Source organism: Coregonus lavaretus (genome assembly GCF_964263955.1).
Source record: "Coregonus lavaretus genome assembly, chromosome: 24".
Taxonomy (NCBI): domain Eukaryota; kingdom Metazoa; phylum Chordata; class Actinopteri; order Salmoniformes; family Salmonidae; genus Coregonus; species Coregonus lavaretus.
The window spans coordinates 9,322,390-9,337,578 of NC_140011.1; the positions used below are offsets into that span (position 1 = coordinate 9,322,390).

At 42.0% G+C, this 15,189-nt stretch overlaps 1 protein-coding gene across 2 annotated transcripts in view; it reads right to left on the reverse strand.

The window, feature by feature from the left end:
- Positions 1 to 9,885: 9,885 nt before the first annotated feature.
- The window catches only part of LOC311099782 (noelin-like), a gene marked incomplete at both ends in the record, with an annotated part of 56,971 nt that continues 51,667 nt past the window's right edge, over positions 9,886 to 15,189 (reverse strand). For both annotated transcript variants that reach the window (XM_084140529.1, XM_084140528.1), the window contains one exon: positions 9,886 to 10,560. In XM_084140529.1, coding sequence (XP_083996655.1) covers positions 9,886 to 10,560 — 675 coding nt within the window. The remainder of the gene's footprint in view (positions 10,561 to 15,189) is intronic.

A 15,189-nucleotide genomic window follows, 5' to 3' on the forward strand; every position in this document is an offset into this window, starting at 1 on the left:
GCCGTACCAGGCGGTGATACAGCCCTACAGGATGCTCTCAATTGTGCATCTGTAAATGTTTGTGAGGGTTTTAGGTGACAGGCCAATTTTCTTCAGCCTCCTGAGGTTGAAGAGATGCTGTTGTGCCTTCTTCACCACACTGTCTGTGTGGGTGGACCATTTCAGTTTGTCAGTGATATGTACGTTGAGGAACTTAAAACTTTCCACCTTCTCCACTGCTGTCCCTTCGATGTGGATAGGGGGGTACTCCCTCTGCTGTTCCTGAACATTTTTACAATCCATATCACGAGCAGATAGTTGCTTTCAAGGGGCTAACCTGTGGAATGCAAGTGGAGACGCAGTATTACACAGCGATCACAGTGTCATTCCCAGATGTGTGTGTCCATTGTGGATGTCCAGATGTTCTTGAGGGGGAAGAGGTGATGAGGCTCAAACAACAATTCCAACATGTCAGTGTTAAAGCAAGAAGAAAAGCAGTTCATTACGAGATCTCCAATAAATCTTAAAAAGAAATGAACACCTGTGAGACCAGAATAAACAACAAATAAAGGACAAAACAGACCGTGCTGTTGAACAGTAAAAAGCAGCAGGTGATTGTGCTATTGCCTCTGACCACAGAACATTGGCCGTCATTTTCATTTCCAGACGATTCTACAAGTTGAATCGCCATTGTTTGTTGACACCCAGTAGGTGATCTACTGCACACGGGCAACTTTAGTTATGGTGTCTTGTGAAGCTGTTCTTGATTTTTATCAGAGATTTTTTAAAATCAGGAATAAAGAAACTTTCACAGGTTATACTTCCCATTGTGTTTCATTTCTCATGGTTATAACAACATCGTAACATCTGCATTCTTTTAAGAAATATTGTGTAGGTTTTCAAATGGAACTCTTGAAGCTCACATTAGGTCTAGAGCCTGCAGAAGTGCCTAGGACAATGTGGTAAAGTACTGTTATTCCTTATCCAATCTGAAAGGCCTGAATAAGTTTGAAGAATAGTGAAATAGGGCGGTGAGTATGCTGTCAACTGGGCCTGTCAGATTGAAACAGACAAAATAAGAGGTTTGGGAAAACTGGTTTAGAAAAGGGCTCTATTCAACCCGTATTGCGGATGTTTAGCATTACAGTGTGATTGAAATACACTACATGACCAACAGCATGTGGACACCTGCTCGACGAACATCTCGTTCCAAAATCATGGGCATTAATATGGAGTTGTTCCCCCCTTTGCTGCTATAACAGCCTCTACTCTTCTGGGAAGGCTTTCCACTAGATGTTGGAACATTGCTGCGGGGACTTGCTTCCATTCAGCCGCAAGATCAATAGTGAGGTCGGGCACTGATGTTAGGCGATTAGGCCTGGCTCGCAGTCGGCGTTTCAATTAATCCCAAAGGTGTTCGATGGGTTTGAGGTCAGCGCTCTGTGCAGGCCAGTCAAGTTCTTCCACACCGATCTCGACAAACCATTTCTGTATGGACCTCGCTTTGTGCACGGGGGCATTGTCATGCTGAAACAGGAAAGGGCCTTCCCCAAACTGATGCCACAAAGTTGGAAGCACAGAATCATCTAGAATGTCATTGTATGCTGCAGTGTTAAGATTTCCCTTCACTGGAACTAAGGGGCCTAGCCCGAACCATGAAAAAAATCCCCAGACTATTATTCCTCCTCTACGAAACTTTACAGTTGACACTATGCATTCGTGCAGGTAGCGTCCTCCTGGCATCCGCCAAACCCAGATTCGTCCGTCGGACTGCCAGATGGTGAAGCGTGATTCATCACTCCAGAGAACGCGTTTCCACTTCTCCAGAGTCCGGTGGCGGCGAGCTTTACACCACTCCAGCCGACGCTTGGCATTGCACATGGTGATCTTAGGTTTGTGTGGGGCTGCTTGGCCATGTAAACCCATTTCATGAAGCTCCTGACGAACAGTTCTTCCAGAGGCAGTTTGAAACTCGGTAGTGAGTGTTGCAACCGACGACAGACAATTTTTAAGCGCACGCGCTTCAGCACTCGCCGGTCACTTTCTGTGAGCTTGTGTGGCCTACCAGCTCTAGCAGGGCAGAAATTAAGACGAACTGACATGTTGGAAAAGTGGCATCCTATGACTGTGCCACGTTGAAAGTCACTGAGCTCTTTAATAAGGCCATTCTACTGCCAACGTTTGTCTATGGAGATTGCACGGCTGTGTGCTCGATTTTATACACCTGTCAGCAACGGGTGTGGCTGAAAGCGCCAAATCCACTAATTTGAAAGGGTGTCCACATACTTTTGTATATATAGTGTATGTTGGCTCAATTGGAAATACCTTACCATTTCTACTGCGCAATCTGTAACGCTTCAGTGATACAGATTCAATAGAGCTCAAGAAAGTAGTGGACGGAAGACACTTTGGGTTATTTTTTTATTCAGCCAGCTGTGTCACTGAGTTGGGTTATTGAGCAATGATCTACCGGAACAGGTCATAAGACGGAGGCGTGGCTTAGTAGGGGCGTGGATTTCGGATTGATCTTTATTGCCACCCGTGAGAGAAAATGTAATTCCCGTTCATCTGTTCTGTTGTATTGTCAACATATGGTAGAGTATTGACATGTTTGTAGCATAATGAGCTGTACATAAGTTCAGTTACTGAAGTGCCTATATGTGTATTCCAGTGTTACCACTTTCTTATTATGTTTAAATAATAATGTTATTAATTGTGTATTAAAATATGAATGTATTTGTTTTGTTTTCCCAAACAGTTTTGAATGTGGCTTGCATGCTTTTGTATGTTAATTGTGTATTAAAATATGTAACGTGCCAAAAAGGTCAAAGGGAGATTCAAATTAGCAGAGTACGGACATAACATGATGTACAGCAATGATATTTACTCTCACATGACCAAAAATACCTATCTGAAATCCATGCCCCCAATAGGCCATGCCTCCTGAAAATAATATTGACCCATCTCCTGGGTCAACCCACATGAAAGTAAATGAAAACCCAACTGATGGTTCATTTAACCCATGTTTGGTTAATCCTAAAAGGTCTTGGCCTATTCGGGGCGTGGCTTCCAGATAGTTATTTTTGGCCACCAGTGAGAGTACATTTCATTCATGTTCATCATCTTACGTTTGTACACTTTACATTAACATTTGTCTTCAGAAATGTTTCTAATGACATTCTATTATAAAATTAATCACATTATTATTTAAATATTATTACAAAGTGGTAAATACCTCAACATTGCAATATGCATAGGCACTTAAGAAACTCATACTCTTGTGTAAGCCTTGATTAAAGCAACAAAAGTGTTAGTGGTCAACCTTAGTATAGCAACAGAACAGATTAACTAGAATTACATTTACTCTCATGGGTGGCTAAAAATAACTATCTGAAAGCCATGCCCCTACAAAGCCATGCCGGTGGATCATAGCTCAATAACCCAGCATCAACAACCCAACTTAAAGAAAACAATGGGATGTTTGTGACCCAACTAGCTGTTTTTAACCCAGCATTTTTTTTATTTGTGTAGGGCTTCATGAGAGGGCATGCCTGAACTGTGACGTGGGAGCTGTCCATTCATCACCACACCACCCTGGACAGCGATCTCTGACAAGGCATCAATACCCTTCTCATTTTCAGCACCATGGACAGCCCTGTACAAGCACTTACGCTCGCACGCGCACACAAGTGTCTCTGTCCTTGGTGGGTGATCTACCTTGCTGTTGGCCCAAACAAGGGCATACAGGCCAGGGTCTCTGTGTCCTTCACCTTCCTCTGCTTCCCCTCTGCTCTGCTTTGTGTAATTGTGCTCCTGGAAAAGTCACAACAGACACCTGATGCTTCAAAGTTAGGGTAGGCTTCAGTATTACTGTTGCTAAATAATTAGCAAGTGGCATAGCTAGAGGAATCTGGAATACACAAGACAATAGATACAGGAAACAAACATTATGCAGCATGATGAAATGAAATGCAACTTTCAGAGTGCTAGGGGGTATGTTGTGTGTGTGGTGGGGGGGGGGGGGGGTAGTCGTAGGGGTGCAGTGTGTGTGTGTGTGTTGTGTGTGAGAGAGATGGGGGGTAGAGGATGCTGAAGGTTGATGTAGCGGTGTTGTGAGTCTCAGTGTGCCCGCCAATCACACTCTTAAACATGGAAATGTATTCGGTTCTTGATTGACAGCTCATTGTAACACACTCAGAGGCCTTGTTCAGAACATGTTATATCTTTCTTATTGTTTATTTTTTCTTTCTTCTTTCTCTTTCAGTTTTTCTCCATCGCTATGTCTTTCCTTGTGGAGACCAAGGATGCATGTATTGGCCAAGCACTCTCACTGAAAATAGAAGCAATCATTTATTCATCGATTGAAACATCAGAGGACTCTGGAAGCATGAGAGAGAGAGAGAGAGAGAGAGAGAGAGAGAGAGAGAGAGAGAGAGAGAGAGAGAGAGAGAGAGAGAGAGAGAGAGAGAGAGAGAGAGAGAGAGAGAGAGAGAGAGAGAGAGAATGGCTGAAGGATGAAGAGGGGGAAAGAGTGGACAGGAATAGGGAGGGGAGAGAGAATGAGGGTTAAACAGGGAGAGGGGAGAGAAAGGGTTGGAGGCGAAATACAGAACGAGATGGAGAAAGAGGAGATATATGGAGCGGGCAGAGAAATCAAACAAGATCGAGAGAGAGAGAGTGAGAGGAGTTTGATAGAAGCAGAGAGCGGGAAAGAGAGAGATAGTGGCAGAGAGTGAGAATGGTAGACTTTGTGAACTTTACACCAAAGTCACTTTACACCAAAGTATTTTATCTCCACAAGAGATTAGATTTGACCCATTTTAAGGAGACTCCACAGATTGCTGAGAAATAGTTATACTAAGGAAGGAAACATGAACAACCCCCATCCCTATCAGTCTCTGTGAAAGCCCACTGTGATATAAAAAAATCTGCTTAAAATAAATACTTTTTTAATGGGTTACATTGTGCTTTGTGATGTTTGATGTTAGACGTGTGATAACACAATTATGACACTTACCGGTAATTATGTTTGGGAAATTAGCATTATAAAGGACTAGTGTTTTCCCACAGTGTTGTGAATGTGACCTACAGGCAAGCAGATAGTGCACATGAAGTCTAATCCGCCATTCTTAACATTGTTGGGGAAGCTACTCTGAAAATATAGTTTACCAAGCTACCAATTACTTCAAACGGGAAGACATTAAGCTACACTAAAGCTACCCTTAAGAATAATATAGTTTACTTAACTAAAGTTACTTTGAAAAAGTAGTTCACTACATCAAAATTCCTTCATAAAAAATGTTTATATATACAGTGGGTATCATAATGTATTCACCCCCTTGGATTTCTTCACATTTTATTAAAAATGATTAAATTGTCATTTTTTGTCAATGATCTACACAAAATACTCTGTAATGTCAAAGTGGAAGAGAAATTCATTAAAAAAAAAAAAATTAATTACAAAATAAAACACTAATATACGTTGATTAGATCATTATTCACCCCCCTGAGTAAATACATGTTAGAATCACCTTTGGCAGTGATTACAGCTGTGAGTCTTCTTGGGTAGGTCTCCAAGAGCTTTGCAGACCGGAATTATGCAATATTTTCCCATTATTCTTTTCAAAATTCTTCAAGCTCTGTCAAGGTGTTCGGGATCATGGCTAAACAGCTATTTTCAAGCAGATTTAAGTCAAAACTGTAACTTGGCCACTGATGACCATTCACTGAATTCTTGGTAAGCAACCACAATGTAGATTTGGCCTTCTGTTATAGGTTATTATCCTGCTGAAAGGTGAATTCCTCTCCCAGTGTCTGTGTAAAGCAGATTGAAGCAGGTTTCCCTCTAGGATTTTGCCTGTGCTTAGCTCCACCCTATTTATTTTTATCCGGAAAAACCCCCCTGTCTTTGCTGATGTCAAGTACACCCATTCCATGGTGCATCTACCACCTTGAAAATAAAGAGGCAGTTACTCACTGATGTATTGTGTTGGATTTGCCCCATACATAAAGCTTTGTATGTACACAAAAAGTATTGCTTTGCCGTGGGTTTTTTTCAGCGTTACTTTATTGCCTTGTTGCATGTTTTGGAGTATTTGTATTCTGTATATTTGTATTCTTCTTTTCACTCTGTCATTTAAGTCATTATTGTGAAGTCAGTACAATGTTGTGGCACCATCCTCAGTTTTATCCCATCACACCCATTGAACTCTGTAGCTGTTTTAAAATCATGGTGATATCCTTCAGCTGTTTCATTCCTGTCCTGCAGCTAAGTTCAGAAGGACTACTGTATCTTTGATGTGTCTGGGTGGTTTAATACATAATCGACAGCATAATTATTAACTTGCCCATGCTTAAACAGATATTCAATGTCTGATTTGTTATTGTTACCCATCTACCAATCACAGCCCTTCTTTATGAGCCTTTCGAAAAGCTTACTGGTCTTTGTAGTTGAATCTGTGCCTGAAATACAATGCTTGACTGAGGGACCTTACAGATGTTGTATGCATGGGGAAGAAAGGAAGGGGTAGTCATTTAAAAATCATGCCAACCGGGAGTCCAAATTTTACTCCTGAACTCATTAAGGCTTACCTAAACAATGGGGGTGAATACTTATGCAACACCTATATGTAGTTATATAATTTGTATTAATTTGTAAAAATGTGTATAATTGTATTTTTTTGTGTAGATCAATGAAAAACATCACTAATCTATTTCAATCCCACTTTGTAATGCAACATAAAAAATTGTTTTAATGAAAAAGACTACAAATTGCAAGAACAGTTCACTCGGGAATCAGATGTTGACAGAATGTGTAATTTAGTCTATTAAACACAAAAACTATGTTTCAAGTGAGTATTAGGCAGTTCTGATGATGAAAAAGAAAGGACATACTTGCCGATTGTCTTTTCTTTCCGCAAAAAAAGTACTGTGTAGTTCCAGTAGTTAAGTACACCGCTAACATGGCAGAAAAGTAAATAACTATTGAAAACACTAACAAGATTTGAATGTAGGTAAACTACCACCAAGTTACTACAAAATGTACAGTGCCTTGCAAAAGTATTCATCCCCCTTGGCGTTTTTCCTATTTTCTGCATTACAACCTGTAATTTAAATGGATTTTTATTTGAATTTCATGTAATGGACATACACAAAATAGTCCAAATTGGTGAAGTGACATTCTATAAATTCTAAAAAAGAAATAACGGAAAGGTGGTGCGTGCATATGTATTCACCCTCTTTGCTATGAAGCCCCTAAATAAGATCTGGTGCAACCAATTACCTTCAGAAGTCACATAATTAGTTAAATAAAGTCCACTCCACCTGTGTGCAATCTAAGTGTCACATGATCTCAGTATATATACACCTGTTCTGAAAGGCCCCAGAGTCTGCAACACCACTAAGCAAGGGGAAACACCAAGCAAGTGGCACCATGAAGACCAAAGAGCTCTCCAAACAGGTCAGGGACAAAGTTGTGGAGAAGTACAGATCAGGGTTGGGTTATAAAAAAATATCAGAAACTTTGAACATCCCAAAGAGCACCATTAAATCATTACAAAAAAATTGAAAGAATATGGCACCACAACAAACCTGCCAAGAGAGGGCTGCCCACCAAAACTGAATAGTTATGCACGCTCAGGTTTTCTGTTTTTTTGTCTTATTTCTTGTTTGTTTCACAAGAAAAAATATGTTGCATCTTCTAAGTGGTAGGCATGTTGTGTAAATCAAATGATACAAACCCCCCAAAAATCCATTTTAATTCCAGGTTGTGAGGCAACAAAAGAGGAAAAATGCCAAGGGGGTGAATACTTTCGCAAGCCACTGTAGTTCAATTACTAGTTTAACTACATGTAGTTCACTACTCCCACCACTGATTCTGAAACACTTGTCCACATACAGGAAATATCTACAGTAAATTATCTACATTCAGGGACTAATCTTTCTTTAAGTTTTATCTGAAGCAGAATAAACTCCAAAGACATGAGTTGATCTTGCAGTCAGTCACACGCACACGCACAGAAACAACAGCCATAACCTGGGGTCTGCAATCTGTGGTTCTGTGCGGCTCTTCAACTGCCCTGTTGTGACTCCATGGCAATCAATAATGGGTCATTCAAACTGCGTGAGGCATCAGCTCAGAACAAAGATTCTCTGTTTATTGACACAAATCATTAACTATCTCATCTCAGGTACAACACACGTCCAGCAAAAGCACAAAAAGAGTGAAAAGCCATTGTCCTCTGCAAGAGGATTTACATTTAAACAGCATAATCCTTTGCTAGGTGGGTGGGAGGGGAGATATACATTTAATAGCATTACCCTCGACTAAGAGGGATACTTCAAACAATAGGCTGATGATGATTCAGTTGAAGCCATAGGACTGAGCCCAGGTCTCCAGGATACATTACGTGGTACATTCTATTGTTTTCTATTCTTCTGAAATATATAAGCTGGATATGAGCTAGGGTTCTCCTACGCACGTTCCAAGTAAACACAGACAGAGAAGCAAAGCCGGTGCCAACAGTTAGGGGGTGATACAAGAACATTACCCCCCCCCAAAAAAATCTGAATGGAAGAAGAAAAAAACATTCTAAAAACAAACAAGTGAAAAAGCAAACAGCTTTGCAACTCCCCTCCCCTGAAATCCCAAAGGTAACTACACTAACCCTTTACCCCGCCCCATCCCCCTCTTTTATAGGTATAGCATCATACAGCAAAACGACGTTCAGAAGGTAGCAGACCAGAGTGGTAAAAAACACTCATGCAAATCAAGGCTGTTTTACACGGAGTCACAAACACAGGAAAGTCTTCAACCGGGATTCAATCCATTAGGCGTGTCTTAGCGCAGTAGACAATTTGGCTTTTAAAGGCAAAGTTCGCGGAGATCGCGCCTACGTAAACACTGCAGATGTTGGCTCAATCAATTTACCTTTAAATGTCAAGTGCGCTACTACACGGCTTTGATTGAATCCCGACCTTCTTCTTGTACAGTACAACAGTTCGCCCCAACAGTCAGTGCCTTCAGGGACCGTATTCAAACATCCATGAGAATACCTGGGCCTGTATTCACCAAGAGTCTCAGGGTAGGAGTGCTGATCTAGGATAAGATTTGCCCTTCAAACATAACAGATAAAAGAGGGGACCTGATCTGAGACTCTTGGTGAGTAAAGGCCCAGGTCTTCTCATGGATGTTGATGTTGTTGTTGCTTACTTGTTTACAGACTTCTTTATTTTCTACTGAACGGATAAAAAGGATATGTGTGTGACAGACTGTGGTCATAGGCTCCGTGGTCTTCTGGACATAATATCCTGGTTCTTCCCATGGTTCTCCAAATAATGTCCTAGTTCTAACCGTTTGACCAGGTTCTCCTCGGTTTTCCCCTCATCTGTTCGAGGGGCGAGGTTCTCCCTCTCTAGCTGAGGGTCCAGGTTGGCAAACAGTTAATAACCAATCCCATAGTCTTTTGCTAGGACCTCCCTGACCCTGAGATAAGTCCAGGAGGGAGGAAGGAGAAGGGAGGAGGGAGTTACAGTACTTCCAGAGACAGAAACAGAGCCACAAAGACAATCTTCTACGATGGTTACTATTCATTATTAAAAAAGGCATGATGTTTTTTTGGCATTTGTTCTTTTCAGTCCAATATATCATTTTGAACTCTAAATGTATCATGTTCCCTTTCTTTTTAGCAAACAGTTATCTTTTTAATTCCAATAGATAGTACACATTCATCTACGTTGCAGTTCCATTCACATTTAATCTAATCTCTCTTAGTACAGTCTTACGATATACTATATATGATGCTCTTTCCATTAAGTATTTCTCTCATAGATATATGTTCATATATAGGATGATCTCTCTCTCTCTATTGTGTATATAGCATATTGTATATAGTCCTGTCTCTGTGGTTACAGTTCCTGTGAGCTGATGACGTGGAACAGTGTGACGTTATATAGAACCTGGTGTCCGTTGTTCCAGGCGTAGAGCGCACGGTCCCGAGGGTTGTAGTCAAGCATGGAGATATGGGAGTACTTGTTCTGGAAGGCGATGTCTATGTACTCGTATGTGGAGGAGTTAGTGCTATAGGCGTAGTACACCTTAGTCCCTCCAGAGTAACCATTGGTAACATAGAGAGTACCACAGATCATGAAGGCTTCGCCGGCGCTCCTCTTGGGGTGGTTGGTGGTCCAGCTCTTGATGATCTGAAGCGTGCTGGGATTCAGCTTGCTGATCACGATGTTTCCCGCATTCTGATTGGTGGCGTAGACGGCCCAGAGCCCGCCCTCGTCCACCATGAGGTCGATGTCAGAGTGGCCGCCCCAGGCGTAGTGATACATGTTGTTGAAGCCAGCGTTGTCCAGCTGCCGGGACTTACTGATGGCGGAGGTCTTGAAGTCAAACTTGATGATGACATGGCTCTGAAACTTGTTGAAGTAGATGGAGCCATTGTAGACCACCTGACCCGTCCCGGACCACGGGTGCGGGAGGCGGTGAGACGTGAAGTTGTCCGTCGTCATGAAGTCCGCCATGGACTTGTACTCCCGCACGAAGCGGTTGTTGTGGTAACCATCCATGTACCACACCTAACAGACAGAACAGATAAGAAGGAAGAACAGAGGAAACATTAACAGTCAGAAGCAACTCTATAACACAAACAAGATAAAACACACCCTGCAGTCATTTTAAAACCCTCATATCAAACTCCTCAGTGCACCATTACGTGGATGGGAGCCATATACATGTGGATCTCAGAAAGCCTCATTAAATCGGAGGCTCGGCTCAGAGCGGAGCGGGGAGCAGTGTTCCTGCCTCCTGATGGAGCAGACCAAGCTGAGATTCTGCCTGCTGCTTCGGAATACAGACAGTCAGGAATGACAGGCAGCTGCAGGTGGAGGGAGGCCAAGATCGGGGATGAGCACCACAGGGATAATGCGGATCATTCCAGATAAAAGGCTAGTCTCAGCTGCCTTCTCCCTGTGGTTTTGGTTGTGGCATTAAGGAAGGCGCTTCCGGAGCACCAGCTTGGACCACTTCCCCCTCCCTCCCTCCCTCCCTCCCTCCCTCCTCCAAGCTCTTACACACCTCAACACCCCCCCCCCCCCCCCCCCCCCCACCTCCACCCCTGTAAACTATGAGTTTCAGGTCACTGTATAAAGCCTTTTCATATATGTAATGATTCAATCATAATGTTAAGATTAGCTTAGAAACTCACTTGGTGAAGGCCACTGGACTGAAAATGAACTAATTCAACAACCATGTCTCTGTCACTAACAAATACAGTGGGGGAAAAAAAAGTATTTAGTCAGCCACCAATTGTGCATGTTCTCCCACTTAAAAAGATGAGAGAGGCCTGTAATTTTCATCATAGGTACACGTCAACTATGACAGACAAAATGAGAAAAAAAAATCCAGAAAATCATATTGTAGGATTTTTTATGAATTTATTTGCAAATTATGGTGGAAAATAAGTATTTGGTCAACAACAAAAGTTTCTCAATACTTTGTTATATACCCTTTGTTGACAATGACACAGGTCAAATGTTTTCTGTAAGTCTTCACAAGGTTTTCACACACTGTTGCTGGTATTTTGGCCCATTCCTCCATGCAGATCTCCTCTAGAGCAGTGATGTTTTGGGGCTGTCGCTGGGCAACACAGACTTTCAACTCCCTCCAAAGATTTTCTATGGGGTTCCTTCGTTGCCCGGGCGGTGTGTTTGGGATCATAGTCATGCTGAAAGACCCAGCCACGTTTCATCTTCAATGCCCTTGCTGATGGAAGGAGGTTTTCACTCAAAATCTCACGATACATGGCCCCATTCATTCTTTCCTTTACACAGATCAGTCGTCCTAGTCCCTTTGCAGAAAAACAGCCCCAAAGCATGATGTTTCCACCCCCATGCTTCACAGTAGGTATGGTGTTCTTTGGATGCAACTCAGCATTCTTTGTCCTCCAAACACGACGAGTTGGGTTTTTACAAAAAAGTTATATTTTGGTTTCATCTGACCATATGACATTCTCCCAATCCTCTTCTGGATCATCCAAATGCACTCTAGCAAACTTCAGACGGGCCTGGACATGTACTGGCTTAAGCAGGGGGACACGTCTGGCACTGCAGGATTTGAGTCCCTGGCGGCGTAGTGTGTTACTGATGGTAGGCTTTGTTACTTTGGTCCCAGCTCTCTGCAGGCCATTCACTAGGTGAGTGGGGTGAGATCTTGCGTGGAGCCCCAGATCGAGGGAGATTATCAGTGGTCTTTTATGTCTTCCATTTCCTAATAATTGCTCCCACAGTTGATTTCTTCAAACCAAGCTGCTTATCTATTGCAGATTCAGTCTTCCCAGCCTGGTGCAGGTCTACAATTTTGTTTCTGGTGTCCTTTGACAGCTCTTTGGTCTTGGCCATAGTGGAGTTTGGAGTGTGACTGTTTGAGGTTGTGGACAGGTGTCTTTTATATTGATAACAAGTTCAAACAGGTGCCATTAATACAGGTAACGAGTGGAGGACAAAGGAGCCTCTTAAAGAAGAAGTTACAGGTCTGTGAGAGCCAGAAATCTTGCTTGTTTGTAGGTGACCAAATACTTATTTTCCACCATAAATTCATAAAAAATCCTACAATGTGATTTTCTGGATTTTTTTTCTCTCAATTTGTCTGTCATAGTTGACGTGTACCTATGATGAAAATTACAGGCCTCTCTCATCTTTTTAAGTGGGAGAACTTGCACAATTGGTGGCTGACTAAATACTCTTTTCCCCCACTGTACATTCATGGATGGTAACTCTACAATTCAATCGAAAAGGCAAGGCACACTGGGAAATTATAATTAAAACTATAATTTTGTAAATGCATTTGGTGTGTCATCATAGTGGTATCTGACTTGTGGTCAGACTCGCTCAGGTGGAACAAACTTAAAATTGCAGCTTTTTTCAATGCTGATTTGAATATCATTGAGAAAACAAAAAAGTGTCCAAATATATTTTTTTGCGCAAACATCCTTTCTGAATTTAAAAGTAATCCTAGAAGTAATCATCTAGTTTTTCAAAGTATCTGTAATCTGATTAAAATATTTTTGCTGGTAACGGAACGGATTACAGTTATAGTCTTTGTAATCTGTTACATGATTGACGATTACATGTAATCCGTTACTCCCTAATCCTAAACGTTACACAGACAAACCAAGGGTAAAAAGCAATAGCAAGGATACCCACATATGACTTAATAATGTAACGTACAAATCACATTCATGTACACATGATTAAGACTATGAAAGAATCGTGTGTATGTTTTTAAAAAAACATCTTGGCTGACATACTGTATAAAAATATTTGCTGACACCCTCCCTTCATTAGTGGCTGTCTGGGCTCAGGTGTAAACCACACAGATGTATCCTCTGCATTTGCATTTTTATGTGTTTTAGTAATGAAAGCCTCGCCTTTTCATTTTTTCAACAGACCGACTGACTGACAGACAGGTGTGTGGGTGTGTCAGGGCTTTTAACAGCCTAGCCACTTCAACTCAGCGCCATTAGTGATGTCATCTGAGTGAGGGTAATGAAGTGTGTGTGTGTGTTTTTGGTTTTACTATCCTTGTGGGGATCAGAAGTCCGAAAAGCCGGAAAAGTGGGGACATTTCGCCTGTCCCAAGGAAAAAGGCTATTTTAGGGTTAGGTTTAGGGTTAGGGGTTAGGGAAAATAGGCTTGAATGGGAATAAATTGTTTGGTCCCCACAAGGATAGTAAAACAAACGTGTGTGTGATCTGAGTGAGGGTAATGCAATGTCAAGCACTTCAAATCAAATCACATTTTATTGGTCACATACACGTGTTTAGCTGATGTTATTGCGGGTGTAGCGAAATGCTTGTGCTTCTAGCTCCGACAGTGCAGTAATATCTAACAATTTCACAACATATACCCAATACACACAAATCTAAGTAAGGAATGAATTAAGAATATATACATACATGGATGAGCTATGTCAGAGCAGCATGGACTAAGATACAGTAGAATAGTATTGAATACAGTATATACATATTTGAGATGAGTAATGCAAGATATGTAAACATTAAAGTGACTAAGATACCGTAGAATAGTATAGAATACAGTATATACATATGAGATGAGTAATGCAAGATATGTAAACTTTATTAAAGTGGCTAGTATTCAATTTCTTAAAGTGGCCAGTGATTTATAGTCTATGTCTATAGGCAGCAGCCTCTAATGTGCTAATGATGGCTGTTTAACAGTCTGATGGCCTTGAGATAGAAGCTGTTTTTCAGTCTCTCGGTCCCAGCTTTGATGCACTGACCCCGCCTTCTGGATGATAGTGGGGTGAACAGGCAGTGGCTCAGGTGGTTGATGTCCTTTATGATCTTTTTGGGCTTCCTGTGACATTTCAGTTTGTCAGTGATGTGTACGCCAAGGAACTTGAACCTTTCCACCTTCTCCACTGTGGTCCTGTCGATGTGGATAGGGGGGTGCACCCTCTGCTGTTTCCTGAAGTCCACGATCATCTCCTTTGTTTTGTTGACGTTGAGTGAGAGGTTATTTTCCTGGCACCACACTCCCAGAGCCCTCAAATCTCGTCATTGTTGGTAATCAAGCCTACTACTGTTGTGTCATCTGCAAACTTGATGGCCACGCAGTCATGGGTGAACAGGGAGTACAGGAGTGGGCTGAGCACGCACCCTTGTGCGGCCCCAGTGTTTAGAATCAGTGAAATGGAGGTGTTGTTTCCTACCTTCACCACCTGGGGTGGCATATCAGGAAGTCCAGACCCAGGGCCTCAAGCTTAAAGATGAGCTTGGAGGGTACTATGGTGTTGAATGCTGATCTTCCAGTAGAAACAGGACTAAAACACAGTACGCATAAGTATTCAGACCCTTTGCTATGAGACTCGAAATTGAGTTCAGTTGCATCCTGTTTCCATTGATCATCCTTCAGATGTTTCTACAACTTGTTTGGAGTCCACCTGTGGTAAATTCAATTGACTGGCCATGATTTGGAAAGGCACACACCTGTCTATATAAGGTCCCACAGTTGACAGTGCATATAAGAGCAAAAACCAAGCCGTGAGGTCGAAGAAATTGTCCATAGAGCTCCGAGACAGGATTGTGTCGAGGCACAGATCTGGGGAAGGATACCAAAACATTTCTGCAGCATTGAAGGTCCCCAAGAACACAGTGGCCTCCATCATTCTTAAATGGAAGTTTGTAA